General features: G+C 31.7%; 1 protein-coding gene across 1 annotated transcript in view; it reads left to right on the forward strand.

Moving 5' to 3' along the window:
- The window catches only part of LOC111621343 (neural Wiskott-Aldrich syndrome protein-like), a 36,409-nt gene that overhangs the window by 6,425 nt on the left and 7,723 nt on the right, over positions 1–22,261 (forward strand). The window contains exons 3-5 of the mRNA XM_023363439.1: positions 1,950–1,986; positions 13,393–13,552; positions 20,077–20,543. Of these exons, the coding sequence (XP_023219207.1) occupies positions 1,950–1,986; positions 13,393–13,552; positions 20,077–20,543 (664 nt within the window). The remainder of the gene's footprint in view (positions 1–1,949; positions 1,987–13,392; positions 13,553–20,076; positions 20,544–22,261) is intronic.

Raw genomic sequence — 22,261 nt, forward strand, 5'->3', positions numbered from 1 at the left:
GATGCTCAGATTTTAAAGGTCATTTATGCCCAGTACCAAAAACATTCAAATAGTGTAGCAAAATTACTTGTACAGTAATACCTCAATTTACGCACTTGACTTACGTGAACCTGGAGTTACGCGATTTTCAAATCTCATAGATTCATCTTTTGTTTGAGTGCCATGCAACTCTTGATTACTCCCCTCCCCCGCTATTGTTTGGCTTACATGTTCGGATGTGTCGCGCGGAATTGACACATAGCTACAATTTATTTTGTATTATTTATTTCTGTGTTTGTTATATCTACAGAGACTTGAGAGACTCTGTGTGGTGATTTCTTGTAACCATGAACAAATCAAAAGGTGAGATAAGATTAATGAGAACATTTATTAGCTTACGTACATCCGACTTGGATTTTACACAAATTGCAAAATTATACCCTGACTTACGTGGTTATCGCTTGGTCCCACCTATCACATAAGTTTGGGGTATTACTGTATATGTACCCAACATAAAATATTGTATTTAGTAGTAATTATTACATTTAGTTTCACTTTACTAAACATTATATGATTCAGCATTCTTGATGGGCAAATTTACTATATGTACAGTGGAACCTCGGTATATGTCTGCTTTAGAATACGTCCAATTCGGAATACGTCCTGTTTAGACGAAACAAATTTTGCTCGGTATACGACTTAATTCAATTATACGCGCCATCTATGAACAAGTAGCACTATCGGTGTACTACACTAGACTAGACGTTCGCGGTGCTACGGTTTATAACTTTGTTAAATTTCTTCTGATTTTAATTCGTAAGTAATATTTTATTATTTTTATTAATCATGAATTGCAAAAGGGCAACAGAAAAATAAAAAAAATGACTAAAGTCACAACGGAACTGAAAAAGAGATTGTTGAGAAATATGAAGGTGGCACGCGTGTTCGAGATTTAACAAGATTTAACTGTTGCATTCCGTATTCCGAGAACGACGATATTGACAATCGTGAAAAATAAAGACATTATTAAATTTGCTAACGTTGCGAAAGGGGTTAAATCAATTTCTAAACAGAGATCGAAGACATTAGATCATGTTGAGAAAATGCTTTTGCTTTGGATAACTGAAAAACAGTGTGCCGGCGACAGCGTATCGGAAGAAATTATTTGCAAGAAAGTTAAAAGGATACATGCTGATCTCATGAAAAATCAAGCAGAAACTAGCGAGGAAAGCGAGGTGTTTAAAGCCAGCCATTTTTTTTTTACATGAGAACGGATTAATCATTTTTACATTACTTCTTATGGAAAAGATTGGTTTGGTATACGTCCTATTCGGTATAAGTCCAAACACCAGGAACGGATTAAGGTTGTATACCGAGGTTCCACTGTATTCTAAATTTTCAAGTTATAACTATCTTATTCTTATTCTTGATATTATCCATAAGTATGATACTATTTCTATTTTAAATATACTTAAACTTTATGTATTTCCAAGACAGTGTCTTCCTTTATTTGTTTGTTTCTTCACTACTAGGTTTAAACTTTAAACTACTAGGTTTATACTTAAACTTTTTAAATACAAACTATTCCTCATTATCTAAGTACAATAGAGCATCGATTATCCGACTCAATTGGGGACTGGGATTGGTCGGATAACTGAAAAAATGGATAACCGAAAAGTATGAAAAAATACATTATTAATATAGTATATTAGTTTATCACTATTAACCTACTTCTTGTTGAATTTTCATTGATGTTAAGCCTAACAAAATTTTTTAAATATTATTATTACTATTATTTGTATTTGTATTTTAAATGTAATAATACATGTAAACTTTATTTTAAAATAAATATGATAATACTCAGATAAAATTATAAATTAATATCTTCTATCAGTAAAAAATTTATTTTAATATTTGAAAAATTATGTAAATAGTTAATGAAAGATATTGATATATAATTACTTTTGCAGACATATCCAGCATGTTGGTTGGGATAATGATTTTGATGTAAGTTTTATATAACTAATTAATTATATTTGTGATTAGATATAAATTGGAAATAACTTCTTTTAGTTTAATTTTATGCAAAAGTCTATAAATCTAATACAATAAAAAAAACAGTGTTTTTGCAAATTACTAAGTTAATGAAATTATTACTATATAAAAATTTAAAACCAAAAAAATAAGTTTCATTGTTTGTACTCAATTCTAAATTATCTGAAAGTTTTTCCTAAGAAAACAGATGTAAAAATTTATTTTATCTTACTAATATTTGTATAATAATATAGATCTTTATGAAGAAAATCAATAAATATATCTGATTTCTTACTTTGAAATTCTGAAAGATAAATAAAAGGACAAAAATATTAAAGAATGTATGCACATTGAAATTATTATATATTGTAAGTTAATTCCTCCAATAAACTGGTGTTTTTTTTTTTTTTTTTTTTAATTAAACCTGACTGGCAGTAATTTGATACTGGCATTTATTTGGTAATATCTGGTCATACCAGTATTCCATCATTACGATAATGCACATGATATGTTCTTATTTATTAATATCACTAATTCTCTTGTAAATAACAGTTTAGAAATGTTCAGAAGTTTTATTGAATTTTCTTTATCTTTAATTCAAATGTTGACTGTTTAAATCAGAAATCACTACCTCATTTTCATCTAACACATCAGGATTTTATACTTCTACTTCCTTTTATATTATCAATTGTGATTCTCACTGCCTGACTGAAAAGAGCTCATCTTTTCCTTATACACATGGTTGTTTGTATTTAAAACAACATAACAAATTGTCCTCACTCCCATTTGTCTTGTTTGTTATCTTACAATCTTTAAATTATTTTTTCAATTATATCCTGTGGGAGTTTATTTCAAGCAGATAGAATTCAGATCACTATTAAATGCCATGATGGTACTTTTAGTTTTTCACTAGATGTGTACTGTTTGCTGTTATCACCAGTCATTTATTTATTATAAGTTTACATTTTATCCTTAAATGGCTTATTTTATATTGCATTAGCAACCTGAATGTATTTTGTGCAACCATTTGAAATAACAGCCAAGTCCATTTTATATTTTTTTCACTTCCTTTCTTTTACTGTTACCAATATGACAGTTGTATTCTATATAAGCTGTCTTTTTTGGAATAAAATTTTCCGGACTTGTTCTATTTGTGTGATTATTAGTTTTTCATTTATTCATCCATTTTTTGAGTATGTAATTACAGTATTTTTTAAAATCCTGTAATCTGTCACAAATGCTATGTCAGAACATTATGAATAGCTATAATTTTGTTTTTTAGAAAGGATTACTGTGAAATGGTCCTTCTTGTGGCCAGAAGTTTTCACAGAAGCACTCTGATCTTGTGAGTTCAACAGTTATGTTACCTGGTATATCAAATGATACTGATATTTCATTCCTGATGGTTATATTGACATCTTGGGTATTGTTTGAGGATTGCTAATCTGAGATAAACATCACAAAATACACTGCTGGCCATTAAAAATGCTACACCAGGAAGGAAAGCAAATAGCAAAATCATATTTATTGTATTCATATACAATACATGATTAAATTGATAGGTAATTTTGAGGTATGGAGTATACAGAAATCAGTACTCAAAGCAGCTGTCTCTGGCATCAATAACAGCTGTAATCTGACTAGGCATTGAGTTTGGATGGCAGGTACAGTACAGTTACAGCAGTCCATGCGGTTTCAGCTCTTTGCCAGAGTTTATCTATTATACTGGCTGACGAGTGATAGCGTGCCAGTTTCTCAGCAATTGCTGACCAGACCTTCTCATTTGGTGATGGATCTGGAGAATATGCTGGCCAGGGCAACAGTCAAACACCTTCTGTATTCAGTAAAGTCAGGACAACATCGACAACATACAGTTGTGTAGTGTCCTGTTGAAAGGTAGTGTGACGGAAGTCTTGAAGATAGGGCACAGCAACAGCCCTTAACACATCAGAAATGTAATGGCGGCTGTCCAGATTACTGACTATGAGAACAAGAGGTGACTGGAATGCATACCCAATGGCATCCCAAACCATCACTTCAAGTGCTGGGCCCGCAAGATAAGGATGAATGTAAACTGGCAATGATCGTTCCCCTCTATGCCTCCCCACACAGATATGTCCATCATGATGTTGTATGCAGAACTGGGCTTTGTCTGAAAAAACAATGTGACATCAATCCTGTGCCATATTTGTCATTGAAGTCATCATTGTAGATGCGCATGCAGCGTCAAGCGAAGCCGCAGCAATGGTTGCCATGCTGATAATTTATGGTGCTACAGACATCATCACACTGTCTGTACAGACACTTGTTCTGAAAACGATCCAAATTTCTGACTTCAGGGTATGTGACATGATTGTGTGATCTCAGAAGGCCATATGGGAAAGATGTCTATCCTCTTAGGCATTACCAACTAGGAGACACCAAGATCCTGTGCTGTATGGCCCTCTTAGACCTATCAATTACATATTCTTATGACAGTCGTGGGATCACAACCAATAGTGTGGAATGATAAACACAGTCCCCATTAGCTATGCTTCTACTATGATCAAACTCTGACACATACTGGTAGGCATTCCTCGTCCTTACACAGGGCATAACAAAACCTTTATACAAGCAACCAACATGTGAATGTGATTTCCGTATGAGAAACCAGTTTTATGATCTTCCCTTTTATGCAGACTGTATGTTAGTCTTACTCCTACTTGCTTTGCAAGCATGAGTTGAAATGCTAATCATTTGCATAGCCCAGCATGTTGGTGTCTTTCATGCAAATTTTGCATTTGTTGCTTGCTGCCTTCATGGTGTAGCAATTTTAATAGTTAGCAGTGTACATGAGTTTATGTACAAGTTGGTTTGGACCCTTTTGATTCTGTATTATTTTCCTTCTTAAAGATAAAGAATTTCTCTCTATGAATTTTTGGAAGTAACCTGTACTAGCAACAGATATCTCGTTACCTTTGGAATTTTCATTAATTAATCTTGGTATCAAGTATTTGTTTGGTCTTTGTGCAAATCATATCTCTTGAAGCACAAATGGATTTTTATGCTTTGATCTAAAGTTCGTATCAACACACACTCTTCTATCTCATCACTAACATACTTATTTCTATCACCTATCAATTTTCTTTCTTCTTCATTTTCAGATTTTAAAGTTTGAAGATCTTCACATTAATAAGGGTGATCTGTTATGATTACTTAGCTTAATTAATGCATGTTTTAACAGTGGTGAAATTTAAAAAATGGTGATGCTTTTGGTCTGGTTAATGGGCCATCCTCACATGGATAGCAAAATTAGAATACTAGTGAGTGGAAAAGAGAACCATCCATGCCTGAAGATGGCCGATCAACTAGGATAAAAATGTTAGTGTTTTTAAATTTCACCACTGTTAAAGGTTTATTATTTAAAATCTTCATATTATTCATGCCATTCGTGAATGTGCTCCAGATTCTCTCCAAAATGACACACTGCTTCTTCATCTGAATTGATGGGTGGAAACTGGTGTAAAATGACAAGATGAACTTAATTATATTCATTTCACAATTTAGGGGCGAGTAAATTTACCATGGCATCAAATTTAGTATTTTCTCAGAGGGAAGTGACTTTAAAGTGTTTCAATGCAAAATTAGGCTTAGTGCAGAAATGGAGACAAAGTGGAGAATCGCTGACTGGCATTATCAGAGATCAATGTTTTTTGGCAGTTTCCCAATTAGATAAAGCTTAGTGTTTATCAGAAGCTGTCAGCATTTAAAGGTATTGTTTGTTGGAGGAAATACAGTATATAGTTTGGGATTGAATAAAGATAACAGTTTGTGACATCAAGAAAATAACACATTCAGAAGGTTGATTATGAAATGAGAATAAAAACACAGTACAGTAGTGATCACTTTATTACAAAGAAGGTAGTAGTTATATTATTTCATATGTAAATTTAAAATCATAAAACACATTAACAAAATTTGAAGTCACAAGTTTAATGTATTGTGATGAAATGTTTTTTAGACAATACACATTTCATCTTTAGGTTATAAAAACTTGATAATCATACAGTCGACCCCCCATGACACTGTTGATTTTCCATTTTATATGAATTCCTTGTTGTATGAGTCACTTAGATTTTACAAATACATATGCCAGGCTGTGAACGGCACACGTATTTGTAAAATCTAAGTGACTCGTACAATATGTTTTTTAATTTTCATTTTGTTTTTTAATCTGGATGATGATATACTTACCACCTAAAAAATAATGTTCAATCACAATAAAACTTTTCACTCCTTGAATTTTGTTAGATGTATTTTATGATTTTTTTAAAATATTTTTATATAAAGTTATTAATCAGTGCTATTTTTAATTGAAATAGCAAGCAACAAACAAAGAAACAACTAACCAATATATTCATATTGCCAACGAACTTCTGGATATCTATCAGACTATATTAAGGCTAATAACTAATCAAAAATAAATCAATTTGGTAGAAGTAGATGGTCAAACTGTCATCTCTTGATAAATGTAATAATTAGGATTAAATTATATTAAATTAGTCTACATTTAGAATATTCTGGAAGAAAAGAATTGACTTGAAGTGAGACTTGAAGCAATAACTCCTGTTACTGCTTCAAGTCTCACTTCAAGCCAATTACATTTTGAGTGAAGCATTGAATGGAGGTCTGGGTAGCCTAACTGGTTTAAGTTCCAATCTGGGCAGATTCTTTTCCTCTAGAATATTCTAAATTTAAGATCAATTTCATCTTAATTATTAAATTTATCAAGAGATGGCAGCTTAATTGCTTACTTCTAGCCAAATTGATTTGTATATAATTAGTTATTAGCCTTAATATAGTTCAATAGGTAATCTGGCAGTTTATTTGACAAACATAGAACAGTTTTAAGAACTTGAAAAAAGTTGACATACTAGTTCTTGCTTTATAGACAAAGCAGGATACAAAGTAAATTAGATAACTTAGAGGTTGCAGGTTTGTAAAGTAAACTTTTCATTTAAGACAATTAAAATTAATTTGTAAAATTTTGAGGAAGAATCCATGTACAGAGTTCTGGAAATTCATATCATCTTTCCTCTTTGTAAAGAGGATATCAAGATGTACTGTATTATATGTCAGAATATACCTTAAACGTTATTGTTCAGAAAATCAGTATGAGTTCCATGATCATGGCAATGTCTGTTATAGCTCCAAGTTCACCTAGATGTTTTGCAGAGATTTTTTATATGACTGTCAAAAACAGAATAATCCAAAAATCACCAGATACTTATCAAAAGCTATTCAAAAGTGTTATTGTCTTTCCTGTTGGACATAGGAATAGCTAATGCCAACCTTGTCTATAGATGCTTGGGCAAACTGTTCCAAATAGGTGGATTGACTGTGAAACTGAAGTGTGTCCAACATTATGATATCATACAACTTCTTATCTTGCTTTGTCAAGGAGAAAGTCGGTTACCAGTGCAGCCAGATATGAAAAGAGCTGAATACTGCAGTGATATTAGCATTTTCTCTTCTAACATCAGATTATCTTTACAAAAATTTCATTGAACTTTGTGCCATATCAGACTGTTATGATCATGATGGCACTCATACTAATGTTCTGGGCAAGCAAAGTATAAAGTATGTAACAATATGTCTTAGTGTCTACTTTGCAAGAACAAAAAACAGGGTGATGCAACTTCCTGGACAATGAGAAAAATGGGAACAATCTTTATACATTTTTCTAGTAAGAACAATGTGAACTATTTGTTTCATGTATAATTATCTAATTCATGTCAGGATATAAGTTATATACAAGCATAGTGACATAACTTTTATTGTAATTCAGAGGCTGTATTCTGATCACTTAACTCTCATCTCTTCTTTCAGAGACAAATGACATCAAAACAAGAGATGAAACTCGTCTTCTGGAAACAGAGACAATTGTGGTTGTTTATAACAATATTGTCTTTGTTCTTATATTTTGTATCAACTGGATAGATAGAGTACAAAAATCACACCTTTAAAAAATCCAGCAATAAAATTTACTAAATAGTAACGATTAATGATAACCCCTATAGATTACTCTTACAATTAGACCAGGAGAGTGAAATAATGGTAAACTTTTTGTACATTTCCATCTCCTGCAAATATGGCAAAATTTGGATCAAGGTATACAGGAAACCATGTTTTCAAACTATTTTAATTCCACATAACTCTGTTGATCCTCATCACATCAAATTTTCAGCTCTTAGATCCTTGATAAGAAGGGCATATACAAATTGTACCAGCATATGGGACACCATAACGGAGCTGAATTATATCTTAAAGATCGCAGAGCAACAGGGTTATCCAATAGAAATAATACAGAAATTGACGTTTTGATGTTTGAAAAATCATCAAAACGTCGTCATATGTCAGTAGACCAGAAACAGAGTGGTTTTTAAATTATATCCCATCTATAAGAAGGATACATAAGTAAGCAGCCAGGGCTAATAATGTTGTGGTTGTATATCGATGCAACCCAATGATCTTCAGAATTTTAAGGAATGATAAGAAACCATATAATCATAATTTGACCATGGGGATTTACTCCATCCTATTAATTGACCAACATTTCTAATCAAAAGTGGTCTATGTGGGTGTCACTATGTGTAATTTATGACAACTCAAAGAACACAAATACGCAATTGATAAAAATCTCGATAAGACGCTGGCAGCTTACTCACAACATCAGGACTTACAAGTACTGTACAATGGGAGCATGCATCCATCATCAGACCCACATCTAATATACACACTATGAGATATCTAGAAAAATTGGAAATTTTTAAAGCACACAAAAAATCCTGTTGCATCAACCATAGAGATCAGGACAGCTTATCTGCTGCATGTAAGTCCTTTTATCAAATTTAATTTTATTAAGGGACATTTATTCATTTATTTTTACTTTCTATTTTTTATTTTATTTCTGTAGTTATTTATTTTATTAATCTCAACTACGATTTCTGTTATTTATTTATTTTAGAATTTTTGTTATTGTTTTTAAAATTTTTGTATTCATGTTCTATTCTATCGTAACTGAAGGTCAGTGAAGCTGATCGAAAACATTATTATTTAGTAAATTTTATTGCTGGATTTTTTAAAGGTGTGATTTTTTTTTTTTTTTTTNACTAATAAAATAGAAAAATATTTTACAGTTGTTTCTACAAGAAAACATTTGGAAGTCTAACAGTTGTATATTATTTTGCTTATAAAGCCTCCAATGTCAGAGAAAATAAAAGTATTTTAATAAATTTTGCTTTATCATTGTATTGTCTTTTTCATAAAATCATAATAGTATTACAGCATCACTTATTCACATAACAGTGTTTATCAAACAAGATTATTAATTAGTTGAACTGTGATGGATTACAAATCAAAGTTTTTTAAAATTCATTTTATTTCATTCATTTAAAATTCATAAAAGTCATTTTAAAAATATAAGATTTAATTTTTCAAAAAAATCACAAATTCACATTCTATTTTTCATGTTATATTCTATCATAGCTGAAGGTAAGTGAAGCTAATCTAAAACGTTATTATTTAGTAAATATCATTGCTGGATTTTTTAAAGGTGTGATTTTTTTTTTTTTGTAGTCTATCTATCCAGTTGATACTAAAATGGAACAAAAGTGTGTGTGTGTTGATAGGTTTTTTTGTTGTCTTTGTTGTTGTTACAGTTTTTTTAGATTGATTATATATGTTAGGATTATCTGCGTGCACAATACAGTACAGAGTTTTAACCAATAAAACTGTAAAATTTTCTGAAAATACAGAATACAAAATTATAGATCATGTACTAAGAAAAGCATGAGGTTCAAATAAAGTACTGTATGTACAGGGTGGTAAAGAAAGTCACTTAATACCACTGCTACAGAATATAGAATGTACCCAAAGTTAATTTGCTCATGTCAGGAACACACTACACCAGGGGTGGCCAACAGTTTTTGCCCCCAGGCCGAATTGGAAAGAAAACTTTCCATGGGCCAAACCAGAGGCTGCCCTAGGAAGATTTTGAGGTGGTGCACGATCTCATTGTGGTGTCACCCCGTAGAGACTGAATTGTAGATAGAGATTACAGATACATTTTTTCACATTATCATGCTTTATCAACACTCTACGCTGTACTTACATGAGTTGTTGACTTTTTTTTTCTAAGGCGTCAGGAGTTTACATCCAGCTATTCGGACTTCAATAGCTAATATTCAAAGATTGATCGTGGGCCACATAAATTCATTAGACGAGCAGGATCTGGCCCAGGAGCCATATGTTGGCTATGCCTGCATTACACCAAGGGAGAAACAAATTGTTACAGGCAAGGCCATATTGAATGCAACTCTGAAACTGTAAACAAGAAGGGGGTCATGTGACTCCACTTAGGGTCAGAATTTCACAAAAAATTGATTGCTGAAAGATTTATTGACTTATTTCAAGTGGTTATAGTTATTAAATTAATTAATGTGTTTCCTCTGTTGTTACAGGTGTGAAGAACAGACAACACAATGTCCCTAATACAAAGAATGCATTAAAATTGTCCTGATGGCAGGGGAGAGAAGTTCCAGGGCAATTGTACAGGCTTGAACATTTCTTACCATGGACTGATCCAGCCTCCCTGAATTTCTGGAGTAGATTGGCAACTGCTATATGTGACACAGGCTCTCAGTGTGGATGACATTGATTAAAATTCTGTGCAATCACTTTTTTCTCCTGCCATCAGGTCGATTTCAATGTGTTCTTCTTGTTAAGGACATTGTGTTGTTTATTCTTCATACCTGTAACAACAAAGGAAACACATCAATAACTCTAACTGTTTGAGGTAGGTCAATAAATCTTTCAGTAATCAATTTCTTGTGAAATTCTGACCCTAAATGATGACACATGACCTCCTTCTTGTTTACAGTTTAGGAGTTACACTTAATATGAGCATGCATGTAAACCCACATCAATCTGTTTTCCCCTTGGTGTAATGTGTTTGACATGAGTGAATTAAATTTGGGTACATTCTATATTCTGTAGCAGGGGTGTTAAGTGACTTTCTTTCCCACCCTGTAGTTTTGACAAAGACGTATTTGTTTATAATGTCAAAATGTTATAATGTTTCAGGTAATGTTCTCTCTTAACAAATAGAAATTTTAATAATCTAAGTTAGAAAAGTGATGGTAATATTTTGAAAAATACTTAGGGATGGATGGCTGGAAGTAATGGATAAGGTTAACAAACAGCATGTTCAGTTGGTTCAATAATTGATGTGAAGTCATTAAAAAGAGATGAAATCAGTGTTGTTTCAGAATGAAATATAAAGTGGTTGCTTTAAAAAAAGATCAAAAGTGTTATCTCTATTTTGAAATATTCTTTTCCAAGATAGAGGACATCCTCTGATATGATTGTCTAGCACAAGTAGCATTCAGTTGTCCATATTTCATATAACTAAATTGAGGTTACAGACAAAAGACAGCTATCCACTTGTCTCTGGAAGATGAGAGAATCTTTGAGAGAAAAAGTTGTCCAGAATCACATTTTGGGAGAAGCAATGATCTCTTGAGATGTAAACAAATGTTTAGCCACTAGAAACCAGCTTGTGACATAGATAACACCTCTCAAAGATGAGATACAATGATCAGAATATGCCCCAGGAACACTTAGTACCTAGGAGCAGCTACTTTTAATAATACAGTAAAAGACATTGAGGTGCTTATGACTTTCTTGCAGAGAGCAATAAGCCATGAATATTTTGATAAAATATTTGATAGTTTAAAGGTTTTTATTACTTTATTTATTTGCCAAAACGTGTCTTCTTCTTGTTTTGTTTGGTTCAATGTCACGACTAGGTGAATTTATTGACACTTGGCAAATAATTTCATCATCAACTTTTAATCCATATCGATATGCATTTCGGGCTTTCACCCTTCTTCAGTTTGTTACATAGATAGGTTGTTTGTTGTGTACATCTGTCAGGCACCTTCCACACTATGTCTTTTCTCTCCCCTTCCCTTCCCTGCTGACTTATAGGCCTCCCCAGCATGCCTCCCAACATGCAACGTCTCACTCCCAGAGTGCCGCACACAACCTTGCCTGTGACTGTATAAACATTTTATTTTAATAGTTGTAACCAATATTTATGAATTTTAATGCTTAGATTCTTGTTAATATTATTTTTGTCTGTAGTAATTTCATAGCTTTCCTTAAATTTTCTTTTGTACCAATTTTTTTTCCTGTGGACTATTATAACGTCATTCTTATCTATTTTGCAGTTATGAGTTGTGCAATGTTCGTAAAAAACAGAGTTGATTCTATTATATTTCAAATCTGCGATGTGTTCTTTTAATCTTGTTTCTAATTTTTGTTTTGTTTCTCCAATGTATGCTTTTGGTGGTTTGCATGTGCAGGGTATTTTATAAACAACTTCAGTAGTGTTGTATTTATCTGGTTGTTTATTTATGCCAGGTTTAGCCTTTCAGATTCTTTTTTGCAAGTTGTTATAAGTTGGAGCTAGTTTTATATTTATTTTATCGAAACTTTTATTTATCTGTTCAAAGAAGCCACGAATGTAGGGGAAGGATATGTAACTTACTCTGTTTTTATCTTTATTTTGTTTATTTTCCAGCCTTTTATTGTTGATTTTACTTTCCTAGTTATTTATTATTCGTTGTGGATAGCCGTTTAATAGGAATTTAGTTTGCACTTCGTTAATATGTTTTTTCTTCTGTAGTGAGCTTGTTCTGCTCTTGATTTTTTTATACTCCATGATGAATATGTTTTCTTTTATGTACAGTGGGATGTTTGAATTGTAGTTTAACACTTTTCTAATCTCGCATGGTTTTGTGTATGGCTCGAATTCGATCTTCTTTGCCTTTTTTGGTTATTTTAATGTCGAGGTAATTTATTTCCATGTTTGCCTCATTTTCTTCCTTGAATTTAATATTATTGTTTAATTTGTTTATTTTTTCTTCTATTTCTTCTAATTTTGTTATTTCTTAGTCATATAGTATAATTATGTCATCCACATATCGTTTTTATTACTATTGTAAAGAAATAATGAATGTAAGCTTGAAAAAAATTAGGAAACTTTTTCATCTGATTTCATGTAATATTAAAATTATTTATTTTTAATTTTAATGTTTTGTCTGTCATAATAGTAATTTGTTACTGTTTTGACATGCAAATATTTTTATTTATCAAAGTTGTGTTATTTGAATTAAGATTAACTGAAATTTATAGATGCGTAATTTATCTTAAATATTAAAATATACAAACAAATTAATTTATGAATTTATATTTTATTGAATAATTACAAATATGGTTCACAATTATAATTGCTATAATAATATATTTTCTGACTTATTTAACTTTTTCCTATAGATATCGCAATCAGAGGCACTAGATCCACAATTGAGGGACTTTTTTAAATGTGCAGGTGTATCTGAGAAACACTTGGCTGATAAGCAGACAAGAAATTTTATTTATGATTTCCTCTCCAAAAATAATGTTATGAATGCAATTAAAGAAGTAAAACCAGCTGGTATGAAATGTTATTAGATATTAAATATTTTTTTTATTAACAGAAAAATTTTGAAATTTCATTTAGTTAAAATACATTCTACTTCTACTAATGTTAGAGATGTATCAGAAATAAAAAGGATAATTCCTAAGAAGCAATAAATTGTATATTATGCAGAGATTGTTTTACACTTAAAATCTTTTCATAATGTACAAAATACAGTAGATAAGAAATAACAAATATTAACCATACTGCTTATTGAGGTTACCAAGCATATACTGTAATTAAAAACGTTTTTGGCTCATTTACAGCCATCTTCATCTCCACGTAAAACCAGTTTTAAATTTAAAGAACGACAAATAATTTAATATTATGTTCTAGATAGCAGGCTTTGACTAAAAGAACAAAAATATTTAAGTTAAGCCTTAGAGCAGCTCAGTTTATATTATAGATCTTTTATTTTTTTAAATTTTATCATTTAAGTAAAATTGCATAAGATTTCTTAAACAATAACAAAGTTTTAAAATTTTAAAAATAATATTGTAAATTAAGATAAATATTTACACATAAGTATTACTGTATAAGTTTAAAATTCTTACAAGTATCAATTTTTTAAATTACTTGCATATTAAATTTATTCTTTTTCTTTTAATACTCCATTGACGAGTTTTTTTACATTGTTTTGTCATTGTTTCTCTTTGATGTTAATGATATTGATGCTTTTAGATAGTCTAAATGTCTATTTGAACAAGTATTCTGGTGGTGCTTTGTGCTCTACACTCTTCAATAAGGGCTGGCCTGTCTCTGTGCACCATAACTTCTTTTTGCCTTGTCTATTGAACGAGAAATGATCGTATGCTCATAAGCTACTGAATTAAAATATTCTTTAGTTTCTTTTAGCAACAAATCTGTTTGTTGAGCCAATGTAAAAATGGGATTTTTTGTGCTTAGATAGCCTTAATGCATAAATCCCTGATTTAGATAGCTTACTAGTTTGTCACTGTGTAGAATACTGCATGGAGAACATTTAATATAAAATAACCCCAACACATGGAGATGACAAAAAAGAACATCGATGGTGTTTGAGGTGGTTTTTTTAGCACACATTGTCTTATTTGACTATATGTGGGTTGTAGTTGATGTTAAGAAAGCTAACAACTGTTATAGCTTTCAGAAGTGGAAATCATTGAATATTGTTGGTAAAAAGAATAATTTTTATGCTTTAGGTAATCATGTGGGTGCCTAACTTTTTTAACCAGTCAGAAAAAAAAATGACATCAACCATGCTTTTTTCTTTGTTACACATTCTGTAACACCTTGCCATTGTAGAGACACTAAGACTTTAAAATTTTCTAATTAATAACGACAACAGTTATTTTTACTTGTTATATTTGCTTTCAAAAGAAGAGTTACATGTTTGTTTGTTTTCTTTTGTTTATCTCTGTGACATGAATCACCTTTGAACACTGTTGTTTTGTTTGGTGGAAATTTAAATACTAGTTGTTTTTTGTTTAGGTTTAAAACATCATCCAGGCTATAGTTTATAATTTTTGTTAAATTTTTAGCCAGTTTTTGCAATCTTCTTGCACTTCTGCATATTCACCACAACCACTTGCTGCTTGTTTTGATCCAGTATGTCCCAACTGTTGTCTGAACTGTTCATTTGTTTCTCTAACAAGGGCACTACTATATGGTCCTTGGGGATTTCAATAACATTGCTTGTGTGATAAACCTTTATTGAGCTAACAAAGAAGCATACTTCTCAAAATGTTTTTAAGAAAATCAAAGTTAAAAAATAAGCAATTTATGAATAAGTTTTGCAGAATCTTTCATTGAAGACTGCATGGTTCAGTGGCAGTGTGCTTTACTCATATTTGTGAGATCATTGGTTTGTGTCTCAATGAATAAACTTTTTCAAATCAATGCAACTTTTATATAAAGTAATTGTAAATTTTATGGGTTTATACATTTTGTTTGTTTTATTTTGTATTAAAGATTGAATTTTTGCTTTTTTGAAAATTTATTTTTATAATTGTCTGTTTGAATTTATTTTTAAGTTTTTTCAAAACTTGAATAATTAATTATTCTATAGTTTGATTTTATTATCCTTATTTAAAATAAATTGAAGACATAATATGTCTGTCTGTTTTATTAATTATGAAAAGATAATATACATATACTTTTTATATAAACAATAAGAAACCAGAGAAGTGACATTGAAAGATGATTGTTTACTGTCACATATAACAATTCAGTGTGATATTGAGAGTTATAACTAGTAAGTTTTTAAATTTATTTAATTAATTAATTATTAAAATGTCAAATCATTCATAATAATCATAGATTCTTAAATGTAAAAAACTTTAAATCAAGGTTTAACAGATGGCAATTCCAAAAACAAATTTTCAAAGAAGAGAAAATGCACATTATTAATACAAAATAAACAGACAGAATGTATAAATCCATGTAATTTACAATTATTTTGTGTAAAAATTGCTTTGTTTTGAAAAAACTTGCTTAAGAAATGTAAATCAATGATCTCTGAAATATGGATAATGCATGTTGCCACTGAATCATTCAATCTTTAACTAAATCTTCTGCAAAATTTACTCATAAATTGCTTGGAACTTTTTAACCTCAATTTTCTTGAAAATGATTGAGAAGCATACTTTTATCCCTTTGTTCAATAAAGGTTTCTACCAAGGCTTATCCATAAAAACAATATCATTGAAATCTTGAGGCCATGTTCCCTTGTAAGAAGTTTTACGATAGTACAAATATTCTTGGTTCTAAACTGTACTGTACAAATCATTTTGATATGTACATTTCAGCATCTGATACTCACATTTACACTTGCTTTTCTGTTCTATCTTATTCTGTTCAGTGAAGCTTTCCAAAATCTTTTTCTTGTTTTTCAAATATGTGGTGAGAATACTCAGTGGAATGTCAAATTCTTTTGCAGTTTTTGATTTTACTTTCCCAACTTTGTTATATATAAAAGTATAACAATTGTTCAAAGAAGACTTTTACATTTTTGAACTCTGGGACCTTGAAATGTTGAGAAATTCAAAAAAATTCAGAGTTTTTTTCCCTTTATGTATGATGTTAGTGTATGTGTGGCACAATTTTGTTCGCCCTCTTTAATATATATGTTAAAGATATGTTGTACTAACCTTGCAGTTATTACTTAAAAACATAATACAAATGTTTTTGACCCACTTCTAGGGTCTTTCTGAGGTGTTTTACAAGTTTTTCTGGTGTGATTCCAATTTTTAATCATTCTGAAATTTTAAAAAATAAATTTCAAAGATAGAAGCATTAGAGACCTGAACAGTTAAAAATTGGAATCGCACCAGAAAAACTTGTAAAACACTTGAGGAAGACCCTAGAAGTGGGTCGAAAACATTTGTGTTACATTTTTAAGTTGTAACTGCAAAGCTATACAAGGTTAGTATGACATATCTGTAATTATTGCTTTGTTTACTAGATGGATTTGATTGAAACTTAATAATTCCTGTGCTTTTCAACAAAAATTTCTGAAATTTTGCAGGGAGGTTACTATATTAGGAGGATTGATGCAATTAAATTTTGGTTGACGGAGTGGGGAGATAAAGTGGGTTGTGTGTCGTATCTCAAGTAGGGTCAGACATAATGATGATTTTACTAATTATTAAAGGAGTCTGATATTAAAAGTACAGGCCAAAATTAAGCTAACATTTTATAATTAAAGAAAATATTTAATACATTCCACAAAAACTACATACTTTTGTTTATTTTTTGACATAATTGCTGTAAAAGTTTAGACATTTATCCTAGTGTGACAGTAGTTTGAATATCCCTTCATGGTACTGTTGTACTGTTGCCTGTCAAGTTGCTTGAAGTAGTCCAGAACTGTGTCTTCCAATTCCTCCTGATCTGCAAAGTGTTTCCCCACAAAAACTTTCTTTAAAGGTCTGAATAAATGAAAATCCGAGGGGGCCTCAATCTGTACTATATGGAGGATGTTGCAGGATCTCCCAATTTTGCTGTGTCAAACACAGTTTGGTTTGATTTGACGTGTAAAGTATAGTCCAGATTTAGCCTCCTTCAGATTTTCACTTATTGGACCTTTAAAGAAAGTTTTTGCAGGGAAACACTTTGCAGATCAGGAGGAATTGGAAAACACCATTCTGGACTACTTCAAGCAACTTGACAGGCAGCAGTACTGTGAAGGGATGTTCAAACTACTGTTACGCTGGGATAAATGTCTAAACATTTACGGCGATTATGTCGGAAAAATAAACAAAAGTATGTAGTTTTTGTGGAATGTATTAAATATTTTCTTTAATTATAAATGTTAGTGTAATTTTGGCCTGTACCTTTAATATCTGACTCCCCTCGTATTTACTATTAGCATTTACAATTTTTTTATAAAATTCATTCCTACACTCAAAATTAAGTTTTTGCCATTTTATAATAATTAAAAATATATAAGTTTTTAAAATAAAATATTGTAACAGATGACACCATATGCAGTTGAAATTTGTACAATATGAATGTTAAGTTTTAAATCAGGAGATACAGATAAACTTGATTGGTTGATAATTCAGTAAGTTGTCAAATCACAGATAGGTTAGTTATATTTTTTCATTTTCAAAATCAAAAAGTTTAAAAAAGACTTGAAAATGCTGATTTAATTGACCAATTTGCATTTAAGAAGAAGATTGTTATTTTAGGCATAAAATGTTGCTAAAATTTTGAATTTTGTTATGGAACCAGAGATGCCATCTTATACAATATGAATATTCAATTCTGTGATGATAATATCCATCCTCTTGAAAATACAAAAGAAAACACACAACATTAGATCTGAAATAGTCTTTTGATCTTAAATTTTGAGTAGCAAAATGTCATCTCAAAACTACCATGACCTTACAGAAATACAGATGCATTAAGTCAGTGGAAATTGGGAGAAAAATAAAAGTTGAGTTACAAAAGTTTAACTGTTGACAGTCTATTGTATATAAATTTCTGTAATAAGAACAGTTTTATTAACAAAAGTTTACAATGAGAATAAATTTTTTTCCAATATACTGAAATTTTTAAATATAATATTTATATTACACATATTTATATTATTTACATTAAGGAGTGTATAATTATTTATAATTACATGAAGGAATGCATGTGGCTACATGCACATTGCAGGACCGATAGAGGTGACAGAGATGTGCAAATGATTATAAGAACGAACAAACAGATATGCAACAGATTTTTTATTCAGTAACGAATATGGCCCACTCAGGCAGCTATACAGGCTACTATATGGCAAGGCATACTATCAATGAAGCGATTAATGGTTGCCCAAGGTATCCCTTGCCAAGCTGCATCCACTGTTGCATGCATGTCAACTACAGTATGTGGCAGTAGTCCTTGGTGAACCTCGTATCGGATGAGGTCCCACAGGTGTTCGGGAGAGAGATCTGGGCTATCAGTTGGGGAAGGATGCAAATTCTGTTCGGGTTAATGAGAGTTTGTCTTACAACATGCAGTCAGGCATTGTCTTGCTGGAATACCATGTTGAGTGCAGCCTGCATCAGTGGCTGAACCACTGGTTCCACAATTTGCATGACATACTGGTTTGCTGTCAGAGTATCAAAAATGTGCACCAGGGCTGTCCACTGATTGAACATGATGCCCAATGTGTGGCCTGTGCGATGCTCAGTGAATAGGGCTAGCATGTAGTGTTTCCCAGATACTGCCACACCCATCCTCAGCTATCTTTCTTCCACAAGCAGAAGCGGGATTCATCTGTAAACAATACCTGATGCCATTCAATGGTACAGTTGTCATGACGATGACTACACAAGGCATGCAGTCCCATATCAAGCAGTTAATGGCACCCCAGTTGTCATGCATGTGGCCTGTCTTCATTCCTGTTGTATATGGTTTGGGTGGACAAAGATGCACCCATTGACGGCGACTGGTGGCTTTGGATGTCGTGCCATGGCAAATTGTTCCAATGGGTGTTTTGACAAAGTTGCTGATCTGTGCACTCTGTCTTGTGACAGTGCAATTCACTCCACTTTGGCATATTTGAGTGTTCCTACATCCATCATGTCACATATTGCTGGATGGTACTCATGTCGTGCCCAACACACGATAACTGTGCGTATTAACAAACCAAAATCATGCAGCTCCAGGATATGGTCTTGTTCCCCAGCCATTAACTGATGGTATTCAGCTCACTGTCATCTATGAGGCATTTTCTATGATTCTTTGAAAGTTTGACTGCCACAAGCAATTGCCAGTAGCATTTAACACCCAAACTGCCTGCTGGTCTTTATAGCCCAAAACTGGATAGCACATGACCTGTTGCTTATACAAACTTAATCATTTGGATATCAATGTCACCTACCAGTCCTACAGTTTGCATTTTTTTGTGGTATTACCATTTAACTTTTGAGGAGTTTAAATTGATATCATTATCATATATGAGTTTAAATCATTAAACCAGGTAATAAATTATACTATTAAAGTTAATATAGTATTTTAATACTTTTTAGGTCAACCTCCTCCAGTCCCTGCCAGAGATGTTTCTGCAGCACATCATCAACCAAGTCCCGTACCATCAACACGGGCGGCTGCACCGGCATTACCAATGCGAAATGCTGCTCCACCACCACCTGTTCCACCCGTACCTCCAAACAGAGGTCCCGCCATACCCCCACCACTTCCGCCAAGCAATAAACCTACTTCGTTATTAATTTCAAATACTACTCAACCCCCACTACCTCCAACATCCATGCGTGTCCCACCTCCTCTTCCTCCCACTCCGCCAGTACCCTCAGCACCCACTTCTGCTCCTCCACCTCCACCGCCACCACCGCCTCCTCCACCACCGCCGCCTCCTCCTCCTCCAGATACCTGTCCTTCAGCTCAGAATAATGTAAATAATAGCAAAAGTAGTTTTCCAATTTCAGATGCTAGATCAGCTCTTTTAGAAGGTATTAGAAAAGGTGTTGCATTAAATGTAAGTATATATTAAAAAAATTCATTCGTTTTAATTTTGTTATAATCTTAATTCTAACATAGCATAAATATTTTAAAAATTTATTTATTGGGTTGTTTGGAAAGTACTTTTGTTGTTTTTACCACTAGACGGATTAGTCATATTTTTTTCGTCATTTTCATTCTAAACCATATTATCATTATATATTTTGACAGATAGCATTTTAAGGCTTATTTGTAAAAAGTTTTGTTTGATTTTGTGCAGTTTTTATTTTTTGTGTCCCATCAAATATGGAAGATCAAAAGCAGCATTTTTGTCATATTTTGCTCTTTTATTACCGAAAAGGTAAGAATGCTGTTCAAGCGAGAAAAAATGGTGTGAAATATATGGAGAAGATGTATTGGCAGAATGACAGTGCCAAAACTAGTTTACAAAATTTTGTTTTGGCAATTTCAATATTGAAAATGCACCACGTTCTTGATGGCAAGTTGAAGCCAGTGAAAACAAAATAAAGGTACTGATTGAAGCAAACTGCTGAAAAGCAACACATGAAATCACTAAGAGATTAAATTTGTCAAAATGAACTGTTTATGATTACTTGAAACAAATTGGTTTCATTTCAAAGCTTGATATATGGGTTCCACATGTTCTTAAAGAGAGATGCTCTCTTTGGTGGGATTCGAAAGTGTACTGCCATCGAGTAAACAAATTAATATCGTCAAACAGAAAAGGCGGCCAGAATTGATCAACAAAACAGGTGTAGTGTTTTACCACGATAATGTCAAATTTCACACAGGTTTGGTAACTCGTCAGAAACTGTTATAACTTAGATGGGACGCGCTATCGCACCAACCATATTCGCCAGATCGAGCACACTCAGATTATTACTTGTTCCAGTTTATACAAATTTTTTTTAACTGTAAGATATTTACTTGAAATGACAATGTCAAAAATCTTGGATCAGTTTTTTGTAAGCAATGATCAAAACTTTTATGAATGTAAAATCATGCTACTACCAGAAACAATGACAACAGGTATTTGACCAAAATGGTCAATATATAATTTAATAAAATATTTATTTATTATAAAAATATTGTGTTTTTTTCCATGGAAAAAATACGAAATTACTTTCCGAACAACCCAATATATTCCAAATACTTCAGAATAATTCAATGAATAACTTTTTCTTGTTTTTGTTAAATAACTGAAAATGAATTCCAATAGTTAAATTGAATTAGATCTCATTGTGTAATATAAAGTATATTTTTCTTGTAATAATTTTTGAAATAAGTTGATTGTTCAAATATGTGAACAATAAATTATTAAAGGATTAATGAACAAAATGTACAGTCCCTAGCATATTATACGAACATTTTCAAAATAATGTCATAGTGATGTACAATTTATTATTATAAACTTATTTTGATAGTTGGAATCTATTAACATATTATGGAAAAGTTTTTTATTTTGAACGATTGATTATTACAAAGGACTGATCCTTTTTGAGAAAGATAACAATTCAGACCAATTTTAAAATATGCCCAAAATATAGTTGTGCACCATTATTATATTAAATAAGAAAACTGAAAGAGTGTGTGCTTTACCATTCTCTTTGTAATCTATACTTTTATCAATATATTTCATGTTTTTCATGAACTCAAAGCACATTTAACAAGATAGAGATATTACATAGAAAATATATAAATGAAATCCTTCAGTACATTGTACATTGGAAATTG

Source organism: Centruroides sculpturatus, unplaced genomic scaffold (assembly GCF_000671375.1).
Source record: "Centruroides sculpturatus isolate CEXI.00-Female unplaced genomic scaffold, Cexi_2.0 scaffold98, whole genome shotgun sequence".
NCBI lineage: Eukaryota > Metazoa > Arthropoda > Arachnida > Scorpiones > Buthidae > Centruroides > Centruroides sculpturatus.